Source organism: Macaca thibetana, chromosome 7 (genome assembly GCF_024542745.1).
Source record: "Macaca thibetana thibetana isolate TM-01 chromosome 7, ASM2454274v1, whole genome shotgun sequence".
Taxonomy (NCBI): domain Eukaryota; kingdom Metazoa; phylum Chordata; class Mammalia; order Primates; family Cercopithecidae; genus Macaca; species Macaca thibetana.
Window position 1 is genome coordinate 16,341,693 of NC_065584.1, and position 18,657 is coordinate 16,360,349.

At 52.4% G+C, this 18,657-nt stretch overlaps 1 protein-coding gene across 5 annotated transcripts in view; it reads left to right on the plus strand.

Moving 5' to 3' along the window:
• Positions 1–10,008, plus strand: part of CCDC88C (coiled-coil domain containing 88C) — a 148,444-nt gene extending 138,436 nt beyond the window's left edge. For all 5 annotated transcript variants that reach the window (XM_050799000.1, XM_050799002.1, XM_050799001.1 and 2 more), the window contains 3 exons: positions 2,371–2,439; positions 3,473–3,762; positions 7,675–10,008. In XM_050799000.1, coding sequence (XP_050654957.1) covers positions 2,371–2,439; positions 3,473–3,762; positions 7,675–8,703 — 1,388 coding nt within the window. In that variant the 3' untranslated portion in view covers positions 8,704–10,008. The remainder of the gene's footprint in view (positions 1–2,370; positions 2,440–3,472; positions 3,763–7,674) is intronic.
• Positions 10,009–18,657: the final 8,649 nt, after the last annotated feature.

Here is an 18,657-nt window from a genome sequence, read left to right on the forward strand (position 1 = left end):
GGGAATGGGGGACCCATTCTTCCTTCCCCTCCTCAGGGGGCTGAGCATGTAGCTTCTACTCATATACCTCCAGTGGTGGGGAATTTGCTGCCTCCCAAGCATCACAGTTCTGGAAGCACTGACCTTTCCTCTTCATGCCTTCAAGCACCCTTCCAGGTTGGCCAGGAAGTTCCATTGCCTCAGGTGGGGAGCATTCATTTCAAGAAGGTCCCTTACTGTCTTCACTTGGCTGCGGTTGCCCACAGTAGCTCTGAGGCGTATTTAGTCTTGGAAATTGTTAGAAGCACTTGTCATTTGATTCGGGCATGTTATAAATTTTTGCAGAAGGGAGACAGTAAACAGTACCTGCCTTCTCAGAAATTAAAAGCTCCTTTGCTTTAATTTTTGAAAGGCAACCCTAGAAGTATGAGAAAATAATCCTAAAAAGACTCTTAGAAGTTTACATCGATTTCAATTTACTTCTGAAAGGCTTGGTAAGTGTAGGAGCTGGCATCACCTCCTACCCCTATCCACAGTCTAAAAAGCTTGATGATGTTGACATTCTTACAGTCTTCTACTTGAGTAAAGCACTGTAATGAGGCCGGGCGCGGTGGCTCAAGCCTGTAATCCCAGCACTTTGGGAGGCCGAGACGGGCGGATCACGAGGTCAGGAGATCGAGACCATCCTGGCTAACACGGTGAAACCCCGTCTCTACTAAAAAATACAAAAAACTAGCCGGGCGACGTGGCGGGCGCCTGTAGTCCCAGCTACTTGGGAGGCTGAGGCAGGAGAATGGCCGGAACCCGGGAGGCGGAGCTTGCAGTGAGCTGAGATCCGGCCACTGAACTCCAGCCTGGGCGGCAGAGTGAGATTCCGTCTCAAAAAACAACAAAAAAAAAGAACTGTAATGAAACAATTGAATGAACGGGAGTCTTACATCTTTACGCTGAGTGGAGGCTAATGCAACAGGAGAAATCTGCCTCGTGTGCTGGGGGCATCTCCCTGAGCAGCCAGATTTGTGATCAGTCAGCTAACCATAGGAGCTTTTTTCATAAATGTTCTGTTTCCTCTAGCTTCTCTGAGGAAAAAGAAGGGAAAAGGATTTGCGTTGCAGTACTTGAATAAACAATGGTGCTTTCGGGCCGTTGATTGCTATCACCGTTTCCTTGTACTGAAATTTACTTCTTTTTTAAAGAGAGATGTGCATTTGTTTATTTCACATTGTCACTGCTCAGGGAGGGGACCGATGCTGTTTTTAGGCTATTCACTATCACCAAGTATGTTTTTGGCTCAGTTTCAAACATGTTTGCTAGCAGGTGTTTTCTGGACAGCTACTGTTTGCAGAGCACCTCAGCCCTTGGAACCAGGTGCCCCATGGACCCAGGAAACCTGAATGAACTTGCGTTGGTGGCCTAGCAAGCAGAGGAACCCCAGGTGTCTCTACAGGCTCCTGAGGTGGCTCAGCTCAACGCCTGCTGGGGGCTGGGGGTTGCAGGGACAACTGAAATGCCATCCCTGCCACGGGGGTTCATAGCACAGCAGCATGGACATGTTCGCTCTCGAGATAGGGCTGCTGGAGGAGTGACCCAGGAGAGGCCTGCGGGCCCTGGAAGGGATGGCCTGCCCTCTGTAGGGAATGGTGCCAGCCTTCCCCAAAGTCTACAGTGGGGTGGCATGGCAGAGCCACACTCAGGCAAGCACCCACTGTGGCCAGGAGAGCAGGTGGGCAGGTGCCCTCAGCACCATAAGCCTTGATTTTCTTCCTTTGGGGCAGATGTAAATTTAAGGCAAAGGACACAAACTGAAGAACAGCAAATATCCAGGAGAAGGGAGTGCCCCCTTCCGTCCCAGGCCCCTGGCACCTGCTCCCTGTGGGTCTCCTGACGTGACACCTCACTGGTTACAGGTACACACACTTACACGTGCACACACGTGGTCCTGAACAGCCCTCACCTTTCTTCCCATGGCCTCGGCTGAGGCTGTCCGCATGTGTTCCAGAAAGCTCTGTGCGGTAATAGAGGAGGACCCCCCCCCCCACCTCAACCAGCTCTGTTCACCCAGAGCAGCCTTGTTTTGTCTGCCCTCTATGCTGGCGTTCTGTGTGAGATTTCCTCTGTGGAGTTGTGTGAAGCGGCAGCCCCAGGCCTCCTACACGCAGAAAAGCAGAGTTGTCATCTGGTGGTGGCTACTTGTTCTGTGCCCAGCACTCTGTTGGGGAAGCCAGGCTTCCTCACTGGAGCGCAGACGGAGTCCCAGAGTTCCTCCTTCCTGAGAGCACTGGGCCTAGCTTTGGCACAGGATTGTGTTAGTGCGTAGTTTTTCTCAGATGGCTAATCTGGGATATACCTGCTCATTGGCTTTTTGATTTTAACACTGCCATTTCCTTTCAGTGTCGCGGCCAAGTAGCTTAGAGAGCAGTAGAAACACATCCAGCAACAGCTCACCTCTTAACCTAAAAGGTACGTCTTCTGCTTCTGTGTACTTTAAAAAATTGATTCGGAGCAGGCACAGTGGCTCACGCCTATAATCAGCACTTTGGGAGGCCCAAGCAGCTGGATCACTTGGGCCAGAGTTAGAAACCAGCCTGGGAAACATGGCAAAACCCCATCTCTACAAAAAGCAAAAGATTAGCCAGGCGTGGTGGCGCATGCCTGTGGTCCCAGCTACCCAGGAGGCTGAGGTGGGAGGATCGCTCGAGCCTGGGAGGTCAAGGCTGTAGTAGGCTGTGATTGTACTACTGCATTCCAGCCTGGAAAACAGAAGCGAGACCCTATTTTGGTCGGGGGGGGGGCGGGGGGAAGTGTATTGGTGGTTTGGCTCTGGGCTCATATTATTAGAATTTTTAAAATACATAACTAGGGGTTTCAAATACATTCTGATGCATTCAGAGGCCACACTGTACAGTTTCAGGCACAGACTGGGAGTTAGAATGGGTTGGGGTTCAGCTCCCTTCTCCCCCGAGCAGCACTGAGAATGCAGGCATGTCACAGGTCTCGAGTCTCGGTTACTTCATCTGTAGAATGGGGAGAGTAACACTAGTTCCATTCTACTGTGGCCACAGAACAAATCTGGAGGATTTTGATTCTTGGAACATGTATAGTTTGTGTTAGGCACAGAATATGGTCTTTCTTCATGAACCTTCCCTGTACATTTGGCCCCTCACATGTAGCAGGTGCTGAATAAGCTTTGAATACATGAATGAGCGAGTGCTAACAAGGGCAGTGCCTTGCAGCCAGTAATAACTTAAACTTTAGCAGAAGCTTTCCACTTTTATCTCAAGGTATTTTGTTTTTAAAGGCAAAGTGAAATTCAAAAGGAGTCCGAAAGATTATTTAATAGACTTTCAGCCTGGTGGGAGTAAGCCCTGGGATTTGGGGCAGGGGTTTCTCTCTGATAGTTTGGAGTGGGCCAAAGGCAGCACGAAACCTCTAGAAGCCATCAGAGGGCTGCCGAGACTGATGAGGGTCCTCTGTCTCCTGCCTGGACACCCAGGCTCCTCCGAGCAGCTCCATGGCCGGTCCGAGAGCTTCAGCAGCGAAGACCTGATCCCTAGCAGGGACCTGGCCACTCTGCCCCGGGAAGCCAGCACACCAGGACGCAATGCCCTCGGCCGCCACGAGTACCCCTTGCCCCGGAACGGGCCCCTCCCACAGGAGGGTGCCCAGAAGAGGGGCACAGCTCCTCCCCACGTCGGAGTGCGGCCCTGCTCGGCCTCCCCCAGCAGTGAGATGGTCACCTTGGAGGAGTTCCTGGAGGAGAGCAACCGCAGCTCCCCCACCCACGTGAGTGACCCGGACACAGACTTGGCCCGTCTCTCTCCCTCGCTGTCTCTGCCTGGCTCAGGATCATAGCTGCAGAAAAGGATGGGGTGGGGGTGGCAAGGCCTAGGCACAGAGCTGGCTTGGACGTGAGAGGCTGACTAGAGCACTAGCTGGCAAGTCACCGCAAGCCAGCCGCCAGCCCCTGACCTCGGAGGCTGCTCTTCCCTGGGTCTGGGAGGTGAGCCGGCAGAGCTTGTGGCCGGCACCAAGGGTGCGTGGCCAGCACCTGACTTGTAGGGCTAGGGTCTCACGCTGGGTTTCATGGCAGAGCTCTGAGTCCTCGCTTACCCTGCATTTTCTCCAGCAGGGGCTGGCAACCTTTTAAGGACCTTGAAAGGGCCAGAGAGGAATGATTTTAGGCTTTCTGGGCCTCACAGTCTCTGTTGTAGCTACTCAACTCTGCCCATTCGAGAAAGCAAACACTTGATCCTATGTCAGTGGATGGACGTGGCTGGCATCCAGCAAAGCTTTACTGTGGACACTGACATTTGAATTTCACATGATTTTCGCATGTTGTGAAATACGTTTTTACAAAATTTCTTTTTGACCAATTAAAAATGTAGCAACTGGCGGGGTGCAGTGGCTCACGCCTGTAATCCCAGCCTTTGGGAGGCCAAGGTGGGCAGATCACCTGAGTCCAGGAGTTTGAGACCAGCCTGGCCACCATCTCTACAAAAACTACACCCATCTCTACAAATAAGCAGAGTTATAGAGACACCTGTCTCTACAAAAAATACAAAAATTAGCCGGGCATTGTGGCAGGCGCCTTTAATCCCAAGTACTCAGGAGGCTGAGGCAGGAGAATCATTTGAACCCGGGAGGCGGAGGTTGCAGTGAGCTGAGATTGCACCACTGCACTCCAGCTTCGGCGACAGAGCGAGACTGTCTCAAGAAAAAATAAAAATGTAGCAACTGTTCTCACCTTGCAGGATGTACAAAAACAGGCAGCTAGCTGGATTTGGCACCAGCTCTGCAGCTCCTCACCCTGAACACTGCCTGTTGACATCCTCCTGCCACCTCTATAGGTCTTCATTTAGCTTTTTTGAAGCTGCACATACATCTTTAAAGTGCTCCCTCTGAATTTCGTCACGTGAGCTGTTGGGTTGCTGAGTGAATGTAGTTCACTGTCTGCAATTGAGCCCTTTTGAGGATTCTTAAAACTTCAGTCTTTTTTAATCTTTCCATCTCATTACCCTTAAAGAAACACATTTGGACTTTGTCTAGCTCTCTGGTAAACCCTGTGACCTGCATTACTAGGACACAGTGACACAGAAAAGCAAGTATGTGTTTGATAGATATTTATTGAGCACCTACTATCATACGTTAAGCAGTGTGCCTGGTGCCTGCTCTTGAAAAACAAACAAACCAGTTCATCAGCAGGTTCTTTGCCTGCATGCGCCGTGCCCAGCTTTGCAGTTGACACAGAAATATGAAACATGGCCCTGGCCTTCCTTCACTTAAATATTTCTGTCTCCCAAGCACTTACTCTGTGCAAAGAGCTGGAAAAGCCAAGCTGAGAAAAGCAAAGGAGGGCCTGCGCTCAAGACGTTAGCAGTCTAATGTTGTGGTTCTCAAACTCAGGCGTGCCTTTGAATCGTCTGGGGGCCTTGCTAGACCACAGAACCCATTCCCTGAGTTTCTGAATCAGTGGGTCTGAGGTTGGGCTTGCTGACAATTTGCATCTTTATAAATTCTAGATAATGGTCTTGCGGCTGGGTAGGCACCATGGTTTAAGAACCACTGGTCTAGGCCAAGCGGTGGCTCACGCCTGTCATCCCAGCACTTCGGGAGGCTGAGGTGGGCGGATCACTTGAGGTCAGGCATTCGAGACCAGCCTGGCCAACATAGTGAAACCCCATCTCTACTAAAGATACAAAAATTAACTGGGTCATGGTGGCAGGCGCCTGTGATCCCAGCTACTCAGGGGGTTGAGGCAGGAGAATCTCTTGAACCTGGGAGGCTCAGGTTGCAGTGAACCGAGATTGTGCCACTGTACTCCAGCCTGGGCAACACAGTGAGACTCTGTCTCAAAAAAAAAAAAAAAAAGCTGCTGGTCTAATGGCCTGAATGAGAACACTCCAGAAATTGGGGGGCCTGCGGCTGGAAGGCTTTCCTTCTCAGTCTTTTTTTGTTATATGCCCCTTATGATGGTTTCCTTTCCCTTTGGAGATGTTGGCAGGCAGGTCCTGAGCGAGGAGTGGGGCCCCTCCCTGCTCAGCTCAGACTCGTCCTCACAGTCCCCATTTCCTATTCCCTGTACTGTTACCTTTCCATTTTTAGCTTCAGTGAGACCAACACAGTCTGGCTATAGCAGTTTCTGTTGAAAGCGGATGCCTGGCATGCAGCGAGCCAGCCCCCTCTCTCTGCCTGGGATATTTAACCCCCTGTCCCTGACATACCTGACTTCCCTCCTGGTACCCCTGACGCACAAAGCCCCTAATGTACACATGGGCTTCCCGTCCCAGGGAAATGACGACGGCATGCACACCGCGCCCTCACTCTCTGGGCGTCGATGATGCAGGGAGGGAGTGTCGCAAGATGGGGCTCCCTGTGTGGCCAGGAGGGTGGGTATCCACGGCTCTGAGGTGTGCAGGGAGGAGCCTGGTGGAGTGGAAAGCAGCTCTGAGCCAGGCAGCCGCAGGCTTTCATCTGGGTCTGCCTCTCTCTGGACGCGTGACCTGCCAAACCTCCATGGCCTGCTGCTTTGCCTTCACACAGCCTTCCAACAACCTTGCAGGGCCGTTTTGAGAATTAAATGACTTTCTTTGCAATTATACATGTGGTTCCTAGAACAGCACGTGGCCCCACAGGTGATGAAAGGTACCTGTGGATATCACGGGTCTTACTGGACACCCACCCAAGATGTGTAGCATCAGACTAGCATAAAACAGCAGATGCATCTCTGTCCAGTGGCACTATGTCCAGATGTTTCTGTGGGACAGGAGTTGCTGGCAGGTGCAGATGGCTCCTGAGCTACCAACCCACCTTCTGGCTGACACCCGCCGGCCTCTCATCCCCCATGAAGTCACTGCTCTTCCTCGTCATCCATGTCAACCTCAGGAGAAGCTGTGCTTGCAGAAGGCTGCAGTTCCCTGAGCGGGGCCATAGACCCTTGGCCCCGTGGCTCTGCCTGTTCCCAAGGTGGTGGCAAAGGACAGCTGCTCCCTGGGCAGGGGAAGCAGAGCCTGGGCGGCAGCTTAGCAGGAGCAGAGTGGCGGCTGGGCCGTCCCAGTGTCTTCATTTCCCTGTGCAGCCCCACCATTCCCCCTTCTGGACACTTACAGACTCCATTTGTACCTCTCTGTCCCCCGCCCCCTCCCACCCCCATTCTGCCTCTCTCTTCCCTTTCTCGGGCCCAGAGAGGTCTGAGTGGCAATGAAGGTTCCGGCGTTTCAGGAGCTGCTCTTGTTCCTCTTGCTCTCGGTGGCGCGAGGTGAAGTCCTTACGATGTCCCGGGGTGACCGGGGAAGGAAGGCCCTGCTCATACCCGCCAGGGTTCTAGTTCCTGCTGTGCTTGGTGGAAACCAGACAGACCAAAGCGGTCAGCTGTAGTCGGGGTTTCTAGGAAACTAACTCACTTTGTAGGAAGCCATTTCCCTCTCTGGGTCTGTTTCCTTATTTGTGTAAAGTTAGGGGGCTGCCTGGGGGGAATCTGGAGTTCTTTCCTGGTGGTCCCATGCTGCCTCATCCACCCTCACCGTCCGGTCCCAGGGCTGATGTGTGTGGCGGGGGTGGCACATGTGCCTTGGAAAAGGCAGGCAGGAACTAGTCTCAGCCATGTGGGCTGCTCAGGTGGCATCCTGGGTGGGAGGAGGCTTCGAGGACTCGCCCAACCCTCATGCCCACCTCCACCCTTCACTCTCTTATCCATAGGACACTCCCAGTTGCCGGGATGACCTGCTGAGTGACTACTTTCGAAAGGCCAGCGATCCCCCAGCCATCGGAGGCCAACCAGGACCACCTGCCAAGAAAGAAGGGACCAAGATGCCCACCAGCTTTGTGGCCCCCACCGTCAAGATGGCCACCCCCACTTTGGAGGGGAGGCCGCTGAAGCCCGGCCAGTATGTAAAGCCAAACTTCAGACTGACTGAGGCCGAGGCCCCACCCAGCGTGGCCCCGAGACAGGCTTTGCCTCCCCAGAGCCTGTCTCTGGGCAGACCCCGGCAGGCTCCGGTGCCCCCAACTTCCCACGCACCTGCCAGCCGCAGTGCCTCCCTGAGCCGGGCCTTCAGCCTGGCCTCAGCTGACCTTCTCCGGGCCAGCGGGCCAGAGGCCTGCAAACAGGAGTCCCCTCAGAAGCTGGGGGCTCCTGAGGCCTTAGGGGGCAGAGAGACAGGCAGCCACACCCTGCAAAGCCCAGCACCCCCCAGCTCCCACAGCTTGGCCCGGGAGCGGACCCCACTTGTGGGAAAGGCTGGCAGCTCTTGTCAGGGCCCAGGTCCCCGCAGCCGGCCGCTGGACACGAGGCGCTTCTCCCTGGCTCCCCCAAAGGAGGAAAGGCTGGCCCCCCTGCATCAGTCTGCCACAGCCCCCGCCATTGCCACTGCAGGTGCTGGTACTGCTGTTGCTGGCAGTGGCAGCAACTCCCAGCTCCCACACTTCTCACCTGCTGCAGCCCCGGCTGCCAGGACCAAGCCCAAGGCGCCCCCACACTCGGGAGAGGTGGCCACCATCGCCCCCATCCGGGCGGGGCTCAGCCTCTCAGAGGGAGACGGGGTCCTGAGGCAGGGCGGCAGCGAGGGGCCCCCGGCCAAGAGCCCAGGTCGGTCTTCTGATTTGGCTCCCCACCCCGGCCGGGTCCCTGAGGACTGCAGTCGAGGGAGCATGTCCAAGAGCACTCCCGCCTCCCCGGAGCCAGGCGGGGACCCGCAGACCGTGTGGTATGAGTACGGCTGCGTGTGACTGTCTCGTGGTTGAGCTTGCAAACCTGAAAACTACTGACACGCCTTCTGACTCTCACGGCCTTTTCTCCTGCTTGCCTGCGGTGTCAGGAAAGGGTTTGGAATGAGGAAAGGGGTTCCCATGCATTTCTGCTGTTTGTTCTGTGAATGGAAACACTGTGCCAAGTCCCGAGAGGATTACGCTTCCAGGTGTGTAATGTGTCTTCTGTGTCTGCCGCTTCCAGCAGCTGATATCTTTGGAACAAATCCACGTCAGCACGGGGACAAATTAGGATGCAATGACAAACTGACTTCCCCCAAAGCAGACGCGTCTCCGGTATGTCCCAGTAGAACACTCATTTGCAATGTGTTGAGCTCCATTAAGCATACACACACTCACACAACAGGCTCACGAGGCTCAGGCCTGGCGGGTCGAAAAGCCCACTCCCTCTCCCAAAGGCCACTGGGTCCCAGGAGAAGCCCAGACTGGTAATACTAAGGTCTCTAGGGCCTTGGGCAGACCCCAGAGGCAGGCCTGCTGGTAAAAAGTGAGAGTGCTGCTGTTCCATTCCTGGGTTCCCAAGCACTTCCCTTTACCCCAGGACCCAGGGCAGCCTGCAGGGCAGCTGGTGGTGGCCTTGGCCATTTGCCCCCAGCCTCCAGCTGGCTGGCTCCTGAGCTCTGCACCGGGGGGTTTGGGGACCACACAGCTACCTGCCTTCCTAGATTTCCCTGGCTCACTTTTCTGCAAACACTGGATCTGCCAGGCCTGGGGATTGGGGGGCAGGACAGAGGCCCCCATCCAGCCCCCTCCAGGCCAGTGTGCACAGTGCACCGAGGGGTCACCCGCACAGAGCGAGGTGCAAGCTTGATGTTTAACCTGGCTGCAGCACCCGACTTCCCCAGTCTCAGATGGGGTGTTGATTTATTTCTGAGTAACTTTTTGGGTATAGAAACCAATTTTTTTAATATATGACATATATATGTACACACTCCTGTGAAATATGTATACTTTGGGGGGGATCTATTTATGCTCCAGTGAGAGTCCCTGTCTTCTGTCAGGACTCTCACCTGCTGCTTTGTGTCTTTGGTCAGATTCCTGACAATTTAGTTTCCTGTTGTAAAGGTGCTTTTCCTGGGGTGAACTAAACCTATTGATTTTTTTTTTTAAGATTTTTTTCCCTTTTGATTTAATATACTGAGAAAGAAATGGGAGACTTTTGAATGTTAACAAGATCCATTTTAGGAGTGTTTGGGGTTGTGTATTAAATAGCCGTTCGTTCTGGAACTCAAGGACAGGATTGTAATAAAATGGAATGGAACCGAAGTGCCTTCTGGCTTTCCTCACTGCACGTTGTTAGCATCAGGTGGGCCTCTGGGGACTTGCGGCTCCCTGTGCCCTTCCCTCTGCACCCTGGGGACCCTTCCTCCACAGTTGGAATCCACCACTTTCCTTGCCACTAGGCGGGGGAAGCTTTTACACGTGCAACCAGAGACAAATGTGAAGGACAAAGATTTCTTGTCATGTGACAGCGTTCCACCCCTCCCCAGGTGTGTTTAAGTTCGCATAAATTGAATCCTGTTTTATTTGTTTTTCTAATGGGTCCCCACCACCGCAGGGGGCATGGAATGGGCTGGAGACCAGTCTGAGCAACATAGCAAGACATTGTCTACAAAAGACAAAAATTAGCCAGGCGTGGTGGTATATACCTGCAGTCCCAGCTACTCAGGAGGCTGAAGATAGAGGATGCTTTAAGCCCAGGGATGTTGAGACTGCAGAGAGCAGTGATGGTGCCACTGCACTCTAGCCTGGGAGACAGAGTGAGGCCCTGTCTCAAAAAAAAAAAAACAATAATAAGATAAAATAGCAGGGTGTGGTGGTGCGCACCTGTAGTCCCAGCCACTAGGGAGGCTGAGGTGGGAGGATCACTTGAGCCCTGGCAGTCGAGGCTGCAGTGAGCCAGGCTTGTGCCTCTGCACCCCAGCCTGGGCGACAGAGCAAGACCTCATCTCAAAAATAATTGAAGAATCCCATTTTGCTATGGCGTTCATCTCATGTCGTGACAGGACCTCAGCTTGCAGGGGCTCCTTGTGATTTTCCCAAGGCTACTCAACCAGTAAATACTGGATCTGGAATTTGGACCTTAGGGGCTGCAGATACTGAAATCGGATGCATAGTGGGGAGGAGGAAGAGAGGGAAGGGGAGGCATGAAAATGACCACGCCTGACCAAGGTTCTTCTGATGTTTTTCTGTCCAGCTGCTGCCTCAGTGTCTCCTTCCTTCCCACAAACCTATTTTTTGGCTCTCTCCTCTTCCCTCCTTGCCCGTTCTCCCCGAGGCTCTGCAATCTGTCCTTGTATCTGGCCACTCCACAGAAACTGCCATCCATGCTGTTTTGAGCCAGACTGAGTGGCGGCCACCCGCAGTCTTCATCCTGTGTGGCCTTTGCAATATTTGACAGCTGGCCAGGCACTTCTTGGCACCCTCAGCCTCTGCTGCACGCTTCTCTGTCCCTCTGGGACAGATCTGTGCTGCCTGCTCCTTTGTCCCTTCATTCATCCCTCCCGGGGACATCAGGGCTGCGGGCAGAGCCCTGCATTCTGCCTCCACCACTCCCCTGTCGTGTATTCCCCCTTCAGGCCCGACCCCACCCTCCCTACTCCCTACGCGGGGAATGCTTGTGGAGGTGACCTCCAGCCCAGCGTCTCCTGACCTTCAGGCTGGGACTGCTGCCCTCATCAGCCCAGTTTCACTGTTCCCAGGACCATCTCTGCAGCCTCAGGGGCCTGAGATTCGAGCTGGACCCTTCCTTTCCTCACATCCCACATTTCACAGGTCACATCCTGGACCTGAGGGTGGGGTGGGAATCTGGGCCCCTCCCCTCTGCCGGTTGTCTCTGTCCTAGGTCACACCCTCCAGCCGACTGGTCTGGCTGCCTCGGGCTCTCCCCTTACTCTTCCATCCACTCCAGCCGGCTTTTGGTCCCATTGGTTCCACAAGAGAGCTCCTGCCAAGGTCACTAATCCAGAGGCAACTTATCGGCCCTAGTTGTCATTTCTCAGGAGGTGCCCTGACTCAGGGGACCTTCCTATTTAGAACACTCCCCTCCACACTGGCCACACTTGTGAGCAGCGGGAGGTCAGGCATAACCAGGTCCACACACCAGTGTGTCTTTCAACAAGGTCAGACTTTCATTGATGCTGTTTTTCTTTTCTCTTCTCTTTTCTTTTCTCTTTCTTTTCTTTCTTTCTCTTTCTTTCTTTCTCTTTTGTTTCTTTCTTTTTTCTTTTTCTTTCTCTTTTTTTTTTTTTTTTTTTTTGGAGACAGTTTTGCTTTTGTTGTGCAGGCCGGAGTGCAGTGGCGCAGTCTTAGCTCACTGCGTCCTCCGCCTCCTGGGTTCAAGTGACTCTCCTGCCTCAGCCTCCTGAGTAGCTTGGATTACAGGTGTGCACCACCACGCCTGGCTAATTTTTGTATATTTAGTAGAGATGGGGTTTCACCATGTTGGCCAGGCTGGTCTCGAACTCCTGACTTCAGGTGATCTGCCCACATCGGCCTCCCAAAGTTCTGAGATTACAGGCGTGAGCCACTGCACCCAGCCTCTTTTAGTTATTTTTAATTGTACAATAAGTTATTTTTGACTGTAGTCATCCTCTTGTGCTATCAAATACTAGGTCTTTTTTTTTTTTTTTTTTTTTTTTTTTGAGGCAGAGTCTCGCTCTGTCGCCCAGGCTGGAGTGCAATGCCGTGATCTCAGCTCACTGCAAGCTCCGCCTCCTGGGTTCAAGCAATTCTCCTGCCTCAGCCTCCCGAGTAGCTGGGACTACAGGTGCCCGCCAACTCGCCCGGCCAATTTTTTGTAGTTTTAGTAGAGACAGGGTTTCACCGTGTTAGCCAGGATGGTCTCGATCTCCTGACCTCGTGATCCGCCCGCCTCAGCCTCCCAAAGTGCTGGGATTACAGGCGTGAATACTAGGTCTTATTCTATCTCTATGTCTGTTCCCATTAACCATCCTCACTCCGCTCCCACCCCATTACCCTGCCCAGCCTCTAGTAACCATCCTTCTACTCTCAATCTCCATGAGTTCAGTTGTTTTCATTGTCAGCGCCCTCAGATAGGTAAGGACATGAAGTTGCTCTTTCTGTGCCTGGCTTATTTCACTTAACATAATGAGCTCCGGTTCCATCCATGTTGCAAATGACAGCATCTCATTCTTTTTTATGGCTGAGTAGTACTCCGTGTATATGTGCCACATTTTCTTCATTCATCTGTTGATGGACACTTTGGTTTTTTCCGCATCTTGGCTGTTAATAGCAGAGTCACTAATGTGGGCAGAGCCTTCGGTGGGAGATGCTGGGTGCTTATCACGAGTGACAGCAAGATGGTGTCAGTTGAGATGGCCATTTCAAGCTGCTGAAGTCTTGCTCCTTTTATGGTCACAGAGTCTTCTGGTGAGGACTGATAGTGGAGGAGTGTGCTTGGTTATGTCGTTATCTGGCTGGATGCAGTCTTTATGGATCAGGTAAAACATGCGGTCCCTGTTGGCGAAGTGCCGTATTAAATGTAAGATGGAGTCTTTTTCTAAGATGGAGTTACTTATGTCGAAGGTGCTCTATACACACACCCAGCCCTTTGCAGACTAGGTCCTCTTCTACAGGCTCCCCTCAAGGCACACCCAGCCCCCTGATCATACTTCATCAAGCCCAGGCATACCCATGACTTTAATTACCACCTATTCCCAGAAGGCCCAAACTTGTATCTCCAGCCCCTGCCTCTCCTCCAAAAGTCCAGATCTGGATTTCCAACTTGCATGTCCCAAACACACCTCAAATTCAACATACCCAACACAGCTCACCATCCTCCCTCTCCAAAGCGAGGCCTCTTTGTATTCCCTCCTCCCCACACCTGCCCCATACGCATCCAGAGGATGCTGGCCTTCCCCTCACTCTCCCCTGTGTCCTGTTACTCTATCAGCTGCTTTCAACGCTAAGACCCTGCTCACCTCCACAGCCAATCCCAAGCCACAGCCCCCTTCAGCAGTACCATGGGGCCCTGTGGCTAAGAGAGCACCCCGGATCACGCCCCCTCCTGAGTTCCAGGGCCCCACCCTCCGCGTTGGTGTGGTGTGTGACCTCTTGGCTGGGAAATACCCAAGTTGCAGCTGGATATTTTTTTTCCCTCTGAGACAGGGTCTTCCGCTGTCCCTCAGGCTGGAGTGCAGTAGTATGACTACGGCTCACTGAAACCTCAAGTGATCCTCCTGCCTCAGCCTACTGAGTAGCTGGGACTACAGGCACATGCCACCTGGCTAATTTTTTATTTTTTGTAGAGACGGGGTCTTGCTACATTGCCCAGGCTGGTCTCAAACTCCTGACCTCAAGTGATCCCTCGACCTTGGCCTCCCAAAGTTTTGGGATTACAGGCGTGAGCCACCACACCTGGCCAGAGTTTGACTCTTTATCATCAGTAACAATTTACAAATAATAAAACATACAATAATAATTATTGTAAAATCCACACAACCAATTGATTCTTGTAGAAAGTTCATTGATTTTTTGCCAAACGGGTGTATTTGTAGCCAACCTGTGCTTGCAACTAACAAATGAGCGTAGCTCCAACACAAACGTGGTTGGTAATTTCTTTTAACATGTAAGATGAAAGGGAAACAAGTCAAAGATGTATGTCAGAACTTCACTGAAAACATGAGTAACTGTTTAATCAAGTGGTAGTTTCTGAATGCTGAAAATATTTCCTCAATTTTTTGTACTATTCCCATTATAATGGCTACAGATGCAACACTCTTTTTAAAAAATTGAGATATAATTTACATAATATTCACCCAAGACATCTTCTCTATTATTATTAAGTCTAGAGACACTAGACAATCAAAAAAACATAAATCAAGCCCAAGTTTATAACATTTACCAATTTATGTGGTATAAGTACTCTCACCATGGCCAATGTCAAGCTGCCAGCACTGAACACATCACTTAACACGGAACTGATCTCAATCTTTGAAATTAAAAAATCTAAATTTTTTTTTTTTTTTTTTGAGATGGAGTCTCGCTCTGTCACCCAGGCTGGAGTGCAGTGGCACAATCTCAGCTCACTGCAACCTCTGCCTCCTGGGTTCAAGCAATTCTCTGCCTCAGCCTCCCGAGTAGCTGGGATTACAGGCGCCTGCCACCACACCGGGCTAATTTTTCTATTTTTAGTAGAGACAGGGTTTCACCATTTTGGCCTGACTCATGATCCACCCGCCCCAGCCTCCCAAAGTGCTGGGATTGTACAGGTGTCAGCCACTGCACCCGGCCTCAATTTTTTAAAAATTGAGATATAATTTGTATATCATAATATTCACCCAAGACATCTTCTCTATCATTCTTAAGTCTAGAAACACTAGACAATAAAAAAACATAAATCAAGCCCAAGTTTATAGCATTTACCAGTTTCTGTGGTATAAGTACTCTCACCATGGCCAATGTCAGGCTGCTAGCACTGAACACATCACTTAACACAGAACACATCACTTAACATGGAACTGGCCAAGGAAGCTCTTGGCCCCTAAGCATTCCCTGCAAAATCACTGACATGAGGCAGATTAACAGGAGAAAAGGCAGACAAATTGAACAGGTATACACGAGAGCCTTCAGAATAAAGACTAGACCCACTCCAGTGAAGTCCAGAAACTTATATACTGTCTTGAGGTTCCAGACAGAATGGGGGCTTGGGTCCTGGCACAACAGGTTATGGGAGAGGGAGAAGAATTCTATTGAGGGGCTATACGTGATTACTAGGGAGAATGATTGGATGGGGAACAGCAAGTAACTTGTAAAATTATTTGGAATTTATATGATCCTTGGAAACAGTCACTGTCTTGAAAAAGGGTCTGTTCAGATGTGGTTACATTCTGAGTTGTCTTTGCTGTAACGAGTGACGAGATAACGGGGTGAGAACAAGAACAACTGTTGCCCTTGGTGATTCAGTCCTTTCTTTTTGTAGATAGGGGAAAAGTTTTTTCCAGTTTATTGATCTCTAAGGGTGTTGAATTCAAAATACTCATTATACCAGGGAGCCATATTTTGGCGTGAAATATTTTGGGATTTCCTTCACCAGAAAGAGATGTACCTCATGATCTGATATCACCACCATACAGATACAGTAGGTGTAACCTGAAAGCATGGGTAAAAGTAAAATAATTAGCAAGTGGGGAGTCTTGAGTGTTCCCTTTGCTTTTCATGTAAGTTACCTGATGGTAGGTTTACATAGGTTAATTGTTAATGATGGCTGTGCTGAACAACGGGCTTGCAAAATTCCTGGAAATTCACGGATGTGCTTTCACAAGCCAGCACAGGTCTGCTCGGCACAGGGAGCACCACCTCTTAGGGATGGGCTGCGGGGAAAGAGTCTGAATGATTGAGCAGAAGTAACTAAAGGAGAAGAAGGAACGAGAAGAGAAGAGAAGCTGGAGGCTTTGCGGAGCTGACCGTCCTAAGGTGCATGCAGCTATGCCAGCCTCTGGCTGTCTCCTAGGCCATTTCCCTCTCATTTCTGCCCTGCCAGCCCCAGGAAAGGCCTCAGAGAGAGGGGTACCAGGTGTGCAGGATGGTCACAGGGACCCCATGACGAAGGTCTGCTGAGGCAGGCCCAGTGGCAGGCTCAGAGGAGAACAACCCAGCCTCCTCAAGACTCAGCTGCCCCCAAACTCAGCTCTGGAAGAGCCTAGGTTGGCAGACGTGGTCTTCCCGCACAGGGCACAGAGAATGGCTACTCGGGCTTGTCTGGAGGCTGGGAAACTCTGTCCCGGCTTCTCCCTCACCTTCCACCCTCCCTCCTTGCCCTTCTCCAGAGAGAGCAGAAAGAGTCCGCCAGCGGAATGATAGACCCCAGGCCCGGGGGCAAGCCCGTCCTCTCTCCATCTGTTTGGGGTACAGTGGTCTCCACCGGGCAGAGTCCATAGCCCGATGTCAGGCGCAGAAATGTCCCCTGTCCAAGCTCGGGCGTTTTGGCCCAGCCCCACGAAGTTGGGTTCATCGTGTCACATCTGAGAGCACAGGCAGAACCAGCTACCTGCTCTCCATCTCCCCTCCCCCCCAGAGACCACAAATAGATAGGGGCAGGGACCCAGCCAGCCTGGCCGCAGGGAGGGAAACCTGGGCCCCTCGAGCCCCTGGGGGAGGGAGGTACCCTAGGAGCTGTCCTGGGAGCCGCACCCTCCCCAGGCCGGTGGGGGGTGCAGGTGCTCTGTCCCGTGGTCGGGTGGGCAGCGGAGCCTCCGCCTCCCGCTCGAGGACCCCTCACGGCGAGCGCCGCGCCGGTCCCGCCACGCCCCGCAGGCGCCGTCCCCGCTGCCACTCCCTCCCGCGGGCCCAGCTGAGCCGCGGCCGCGCTTCCTGCACCCAGGACCCGACAGAGGTGAGTGCGCCGGGCGGCCGGGGCGAGGGCTGACGGCGGCGGCAGCGCGGGGACGCACCGGGGAACGGCTGACCTTCAGCGAGGGCGGCTCCCCGCCAGCTACCGGGGCGGAAGATTCAAATCCGATCTGTGGGATAAAGGCGTTTGGGGGAAGTGGAGCAGGAGAAGGACTGGGGTAGGTCTCTGTGTTAGGAAAGGATACAAATGGATGGGGCTCTTGAGGCCCAGGGACTTCCCACCCTGAGGGTGTCATGGAGTGGTGTTTGGGGGGACGCCAGGCCAGAGGGGCTCCTTTGCCCAGGGCTCCTGGGGTGGGGGCACATCTCAAAAGTCCAGCACTGTCCAGACCCACTGAGGACATGACCTTTCATAGCTGCAGCTGAGGCACTGAAAGGAGCACTGTGGGAGGAATCCAAGGACCCCGGCCCAGGCTGGAGGTCTGGGCTCCGTGGCATCCCTTAAAGCCGGGGAAATGCTATTCCACCCTGGCCCAGAGAGAAGAGAGAGGCGAGAGGAAGAGGGAGGGGCACACTAATATTTACTGAATGTCCGCCTGGTGCCAGATACTTCTCACACAGTATTTTGTTTAACTGCCTTGTTTTGTCCTTCCATCTATTCCCGCATTCATTTATTCAGCAAAACGGGCACTCTGCTGGGCTTTGGTCTGAGCTGGAGGGAGCTGCTCACTGCCCATGTAACTCACACTCTACATGGGAAACAGACTGTAATTCAGAGTGACCGGTGGGAGGTCTGCACTGCTTCTCCTTCTTGCCCAAGATGATCAGAATCAAACTAAGTGGCCCCCAGCAATACACCCCTGGACCAATGAGAAGGCCCTAAGCCCCCACCATCAACATTCAAGGGCTCCTTCTGTATCATACACACCAGTCACTGAGAGAAGTCCTAGGATACCCTCTTAGTCGCTTTTGGGTTTCAGTCCAGAATCACCTCTTCCAGGAAGGCTTCCCTGACTTCCCGCCCTCCAGACCAGGAGCTTTTTACTTTGGCACCCGAGGTGTGGCTCCTCCCTGCCCATTATCCTCCAATCATAGCTGTTATCAGAATGTTGTTCTTGCTGTGTTCATTCTGGTTTTCCCTTCTAATCAGTTTCAAAAAACCTCAGCGCCCTCAAGTTCCATGTCTACTATATATATAATGTTTTCATTTGAATATTTTACCATGGGAGCTGTATTACCGCAGGACCTCTACTCAAAAAACGGAAACTCGAAACTTATGTCTTACCATCACTATTTTCAGATTCCATCTGTGCTCCTCAACTTCCTGGGCAGAGTTCATCATTTCCAGGCCCCTGTGGTACAAATTCTGTTACCTCCGATTGAGCCCTGGGGCTCCTGACTGAGGAGAGAGAGCAGATAGTAACCCACCTTCTAAACAAAGTAGCCCCATTTCCAGCTCTCAGAGACTCTCAGAGCCTCCAAGTGTTCTCCCTCTAACCCCAGTTCCTACTCGCCCCGCCCCGGTTCTGGCTGTGTGTTGTGGGGTGGAGACTGCGAGGTGGTGGGATCTGCTGTTGGTGGAAGTCCTGATTAGGGAGTAGA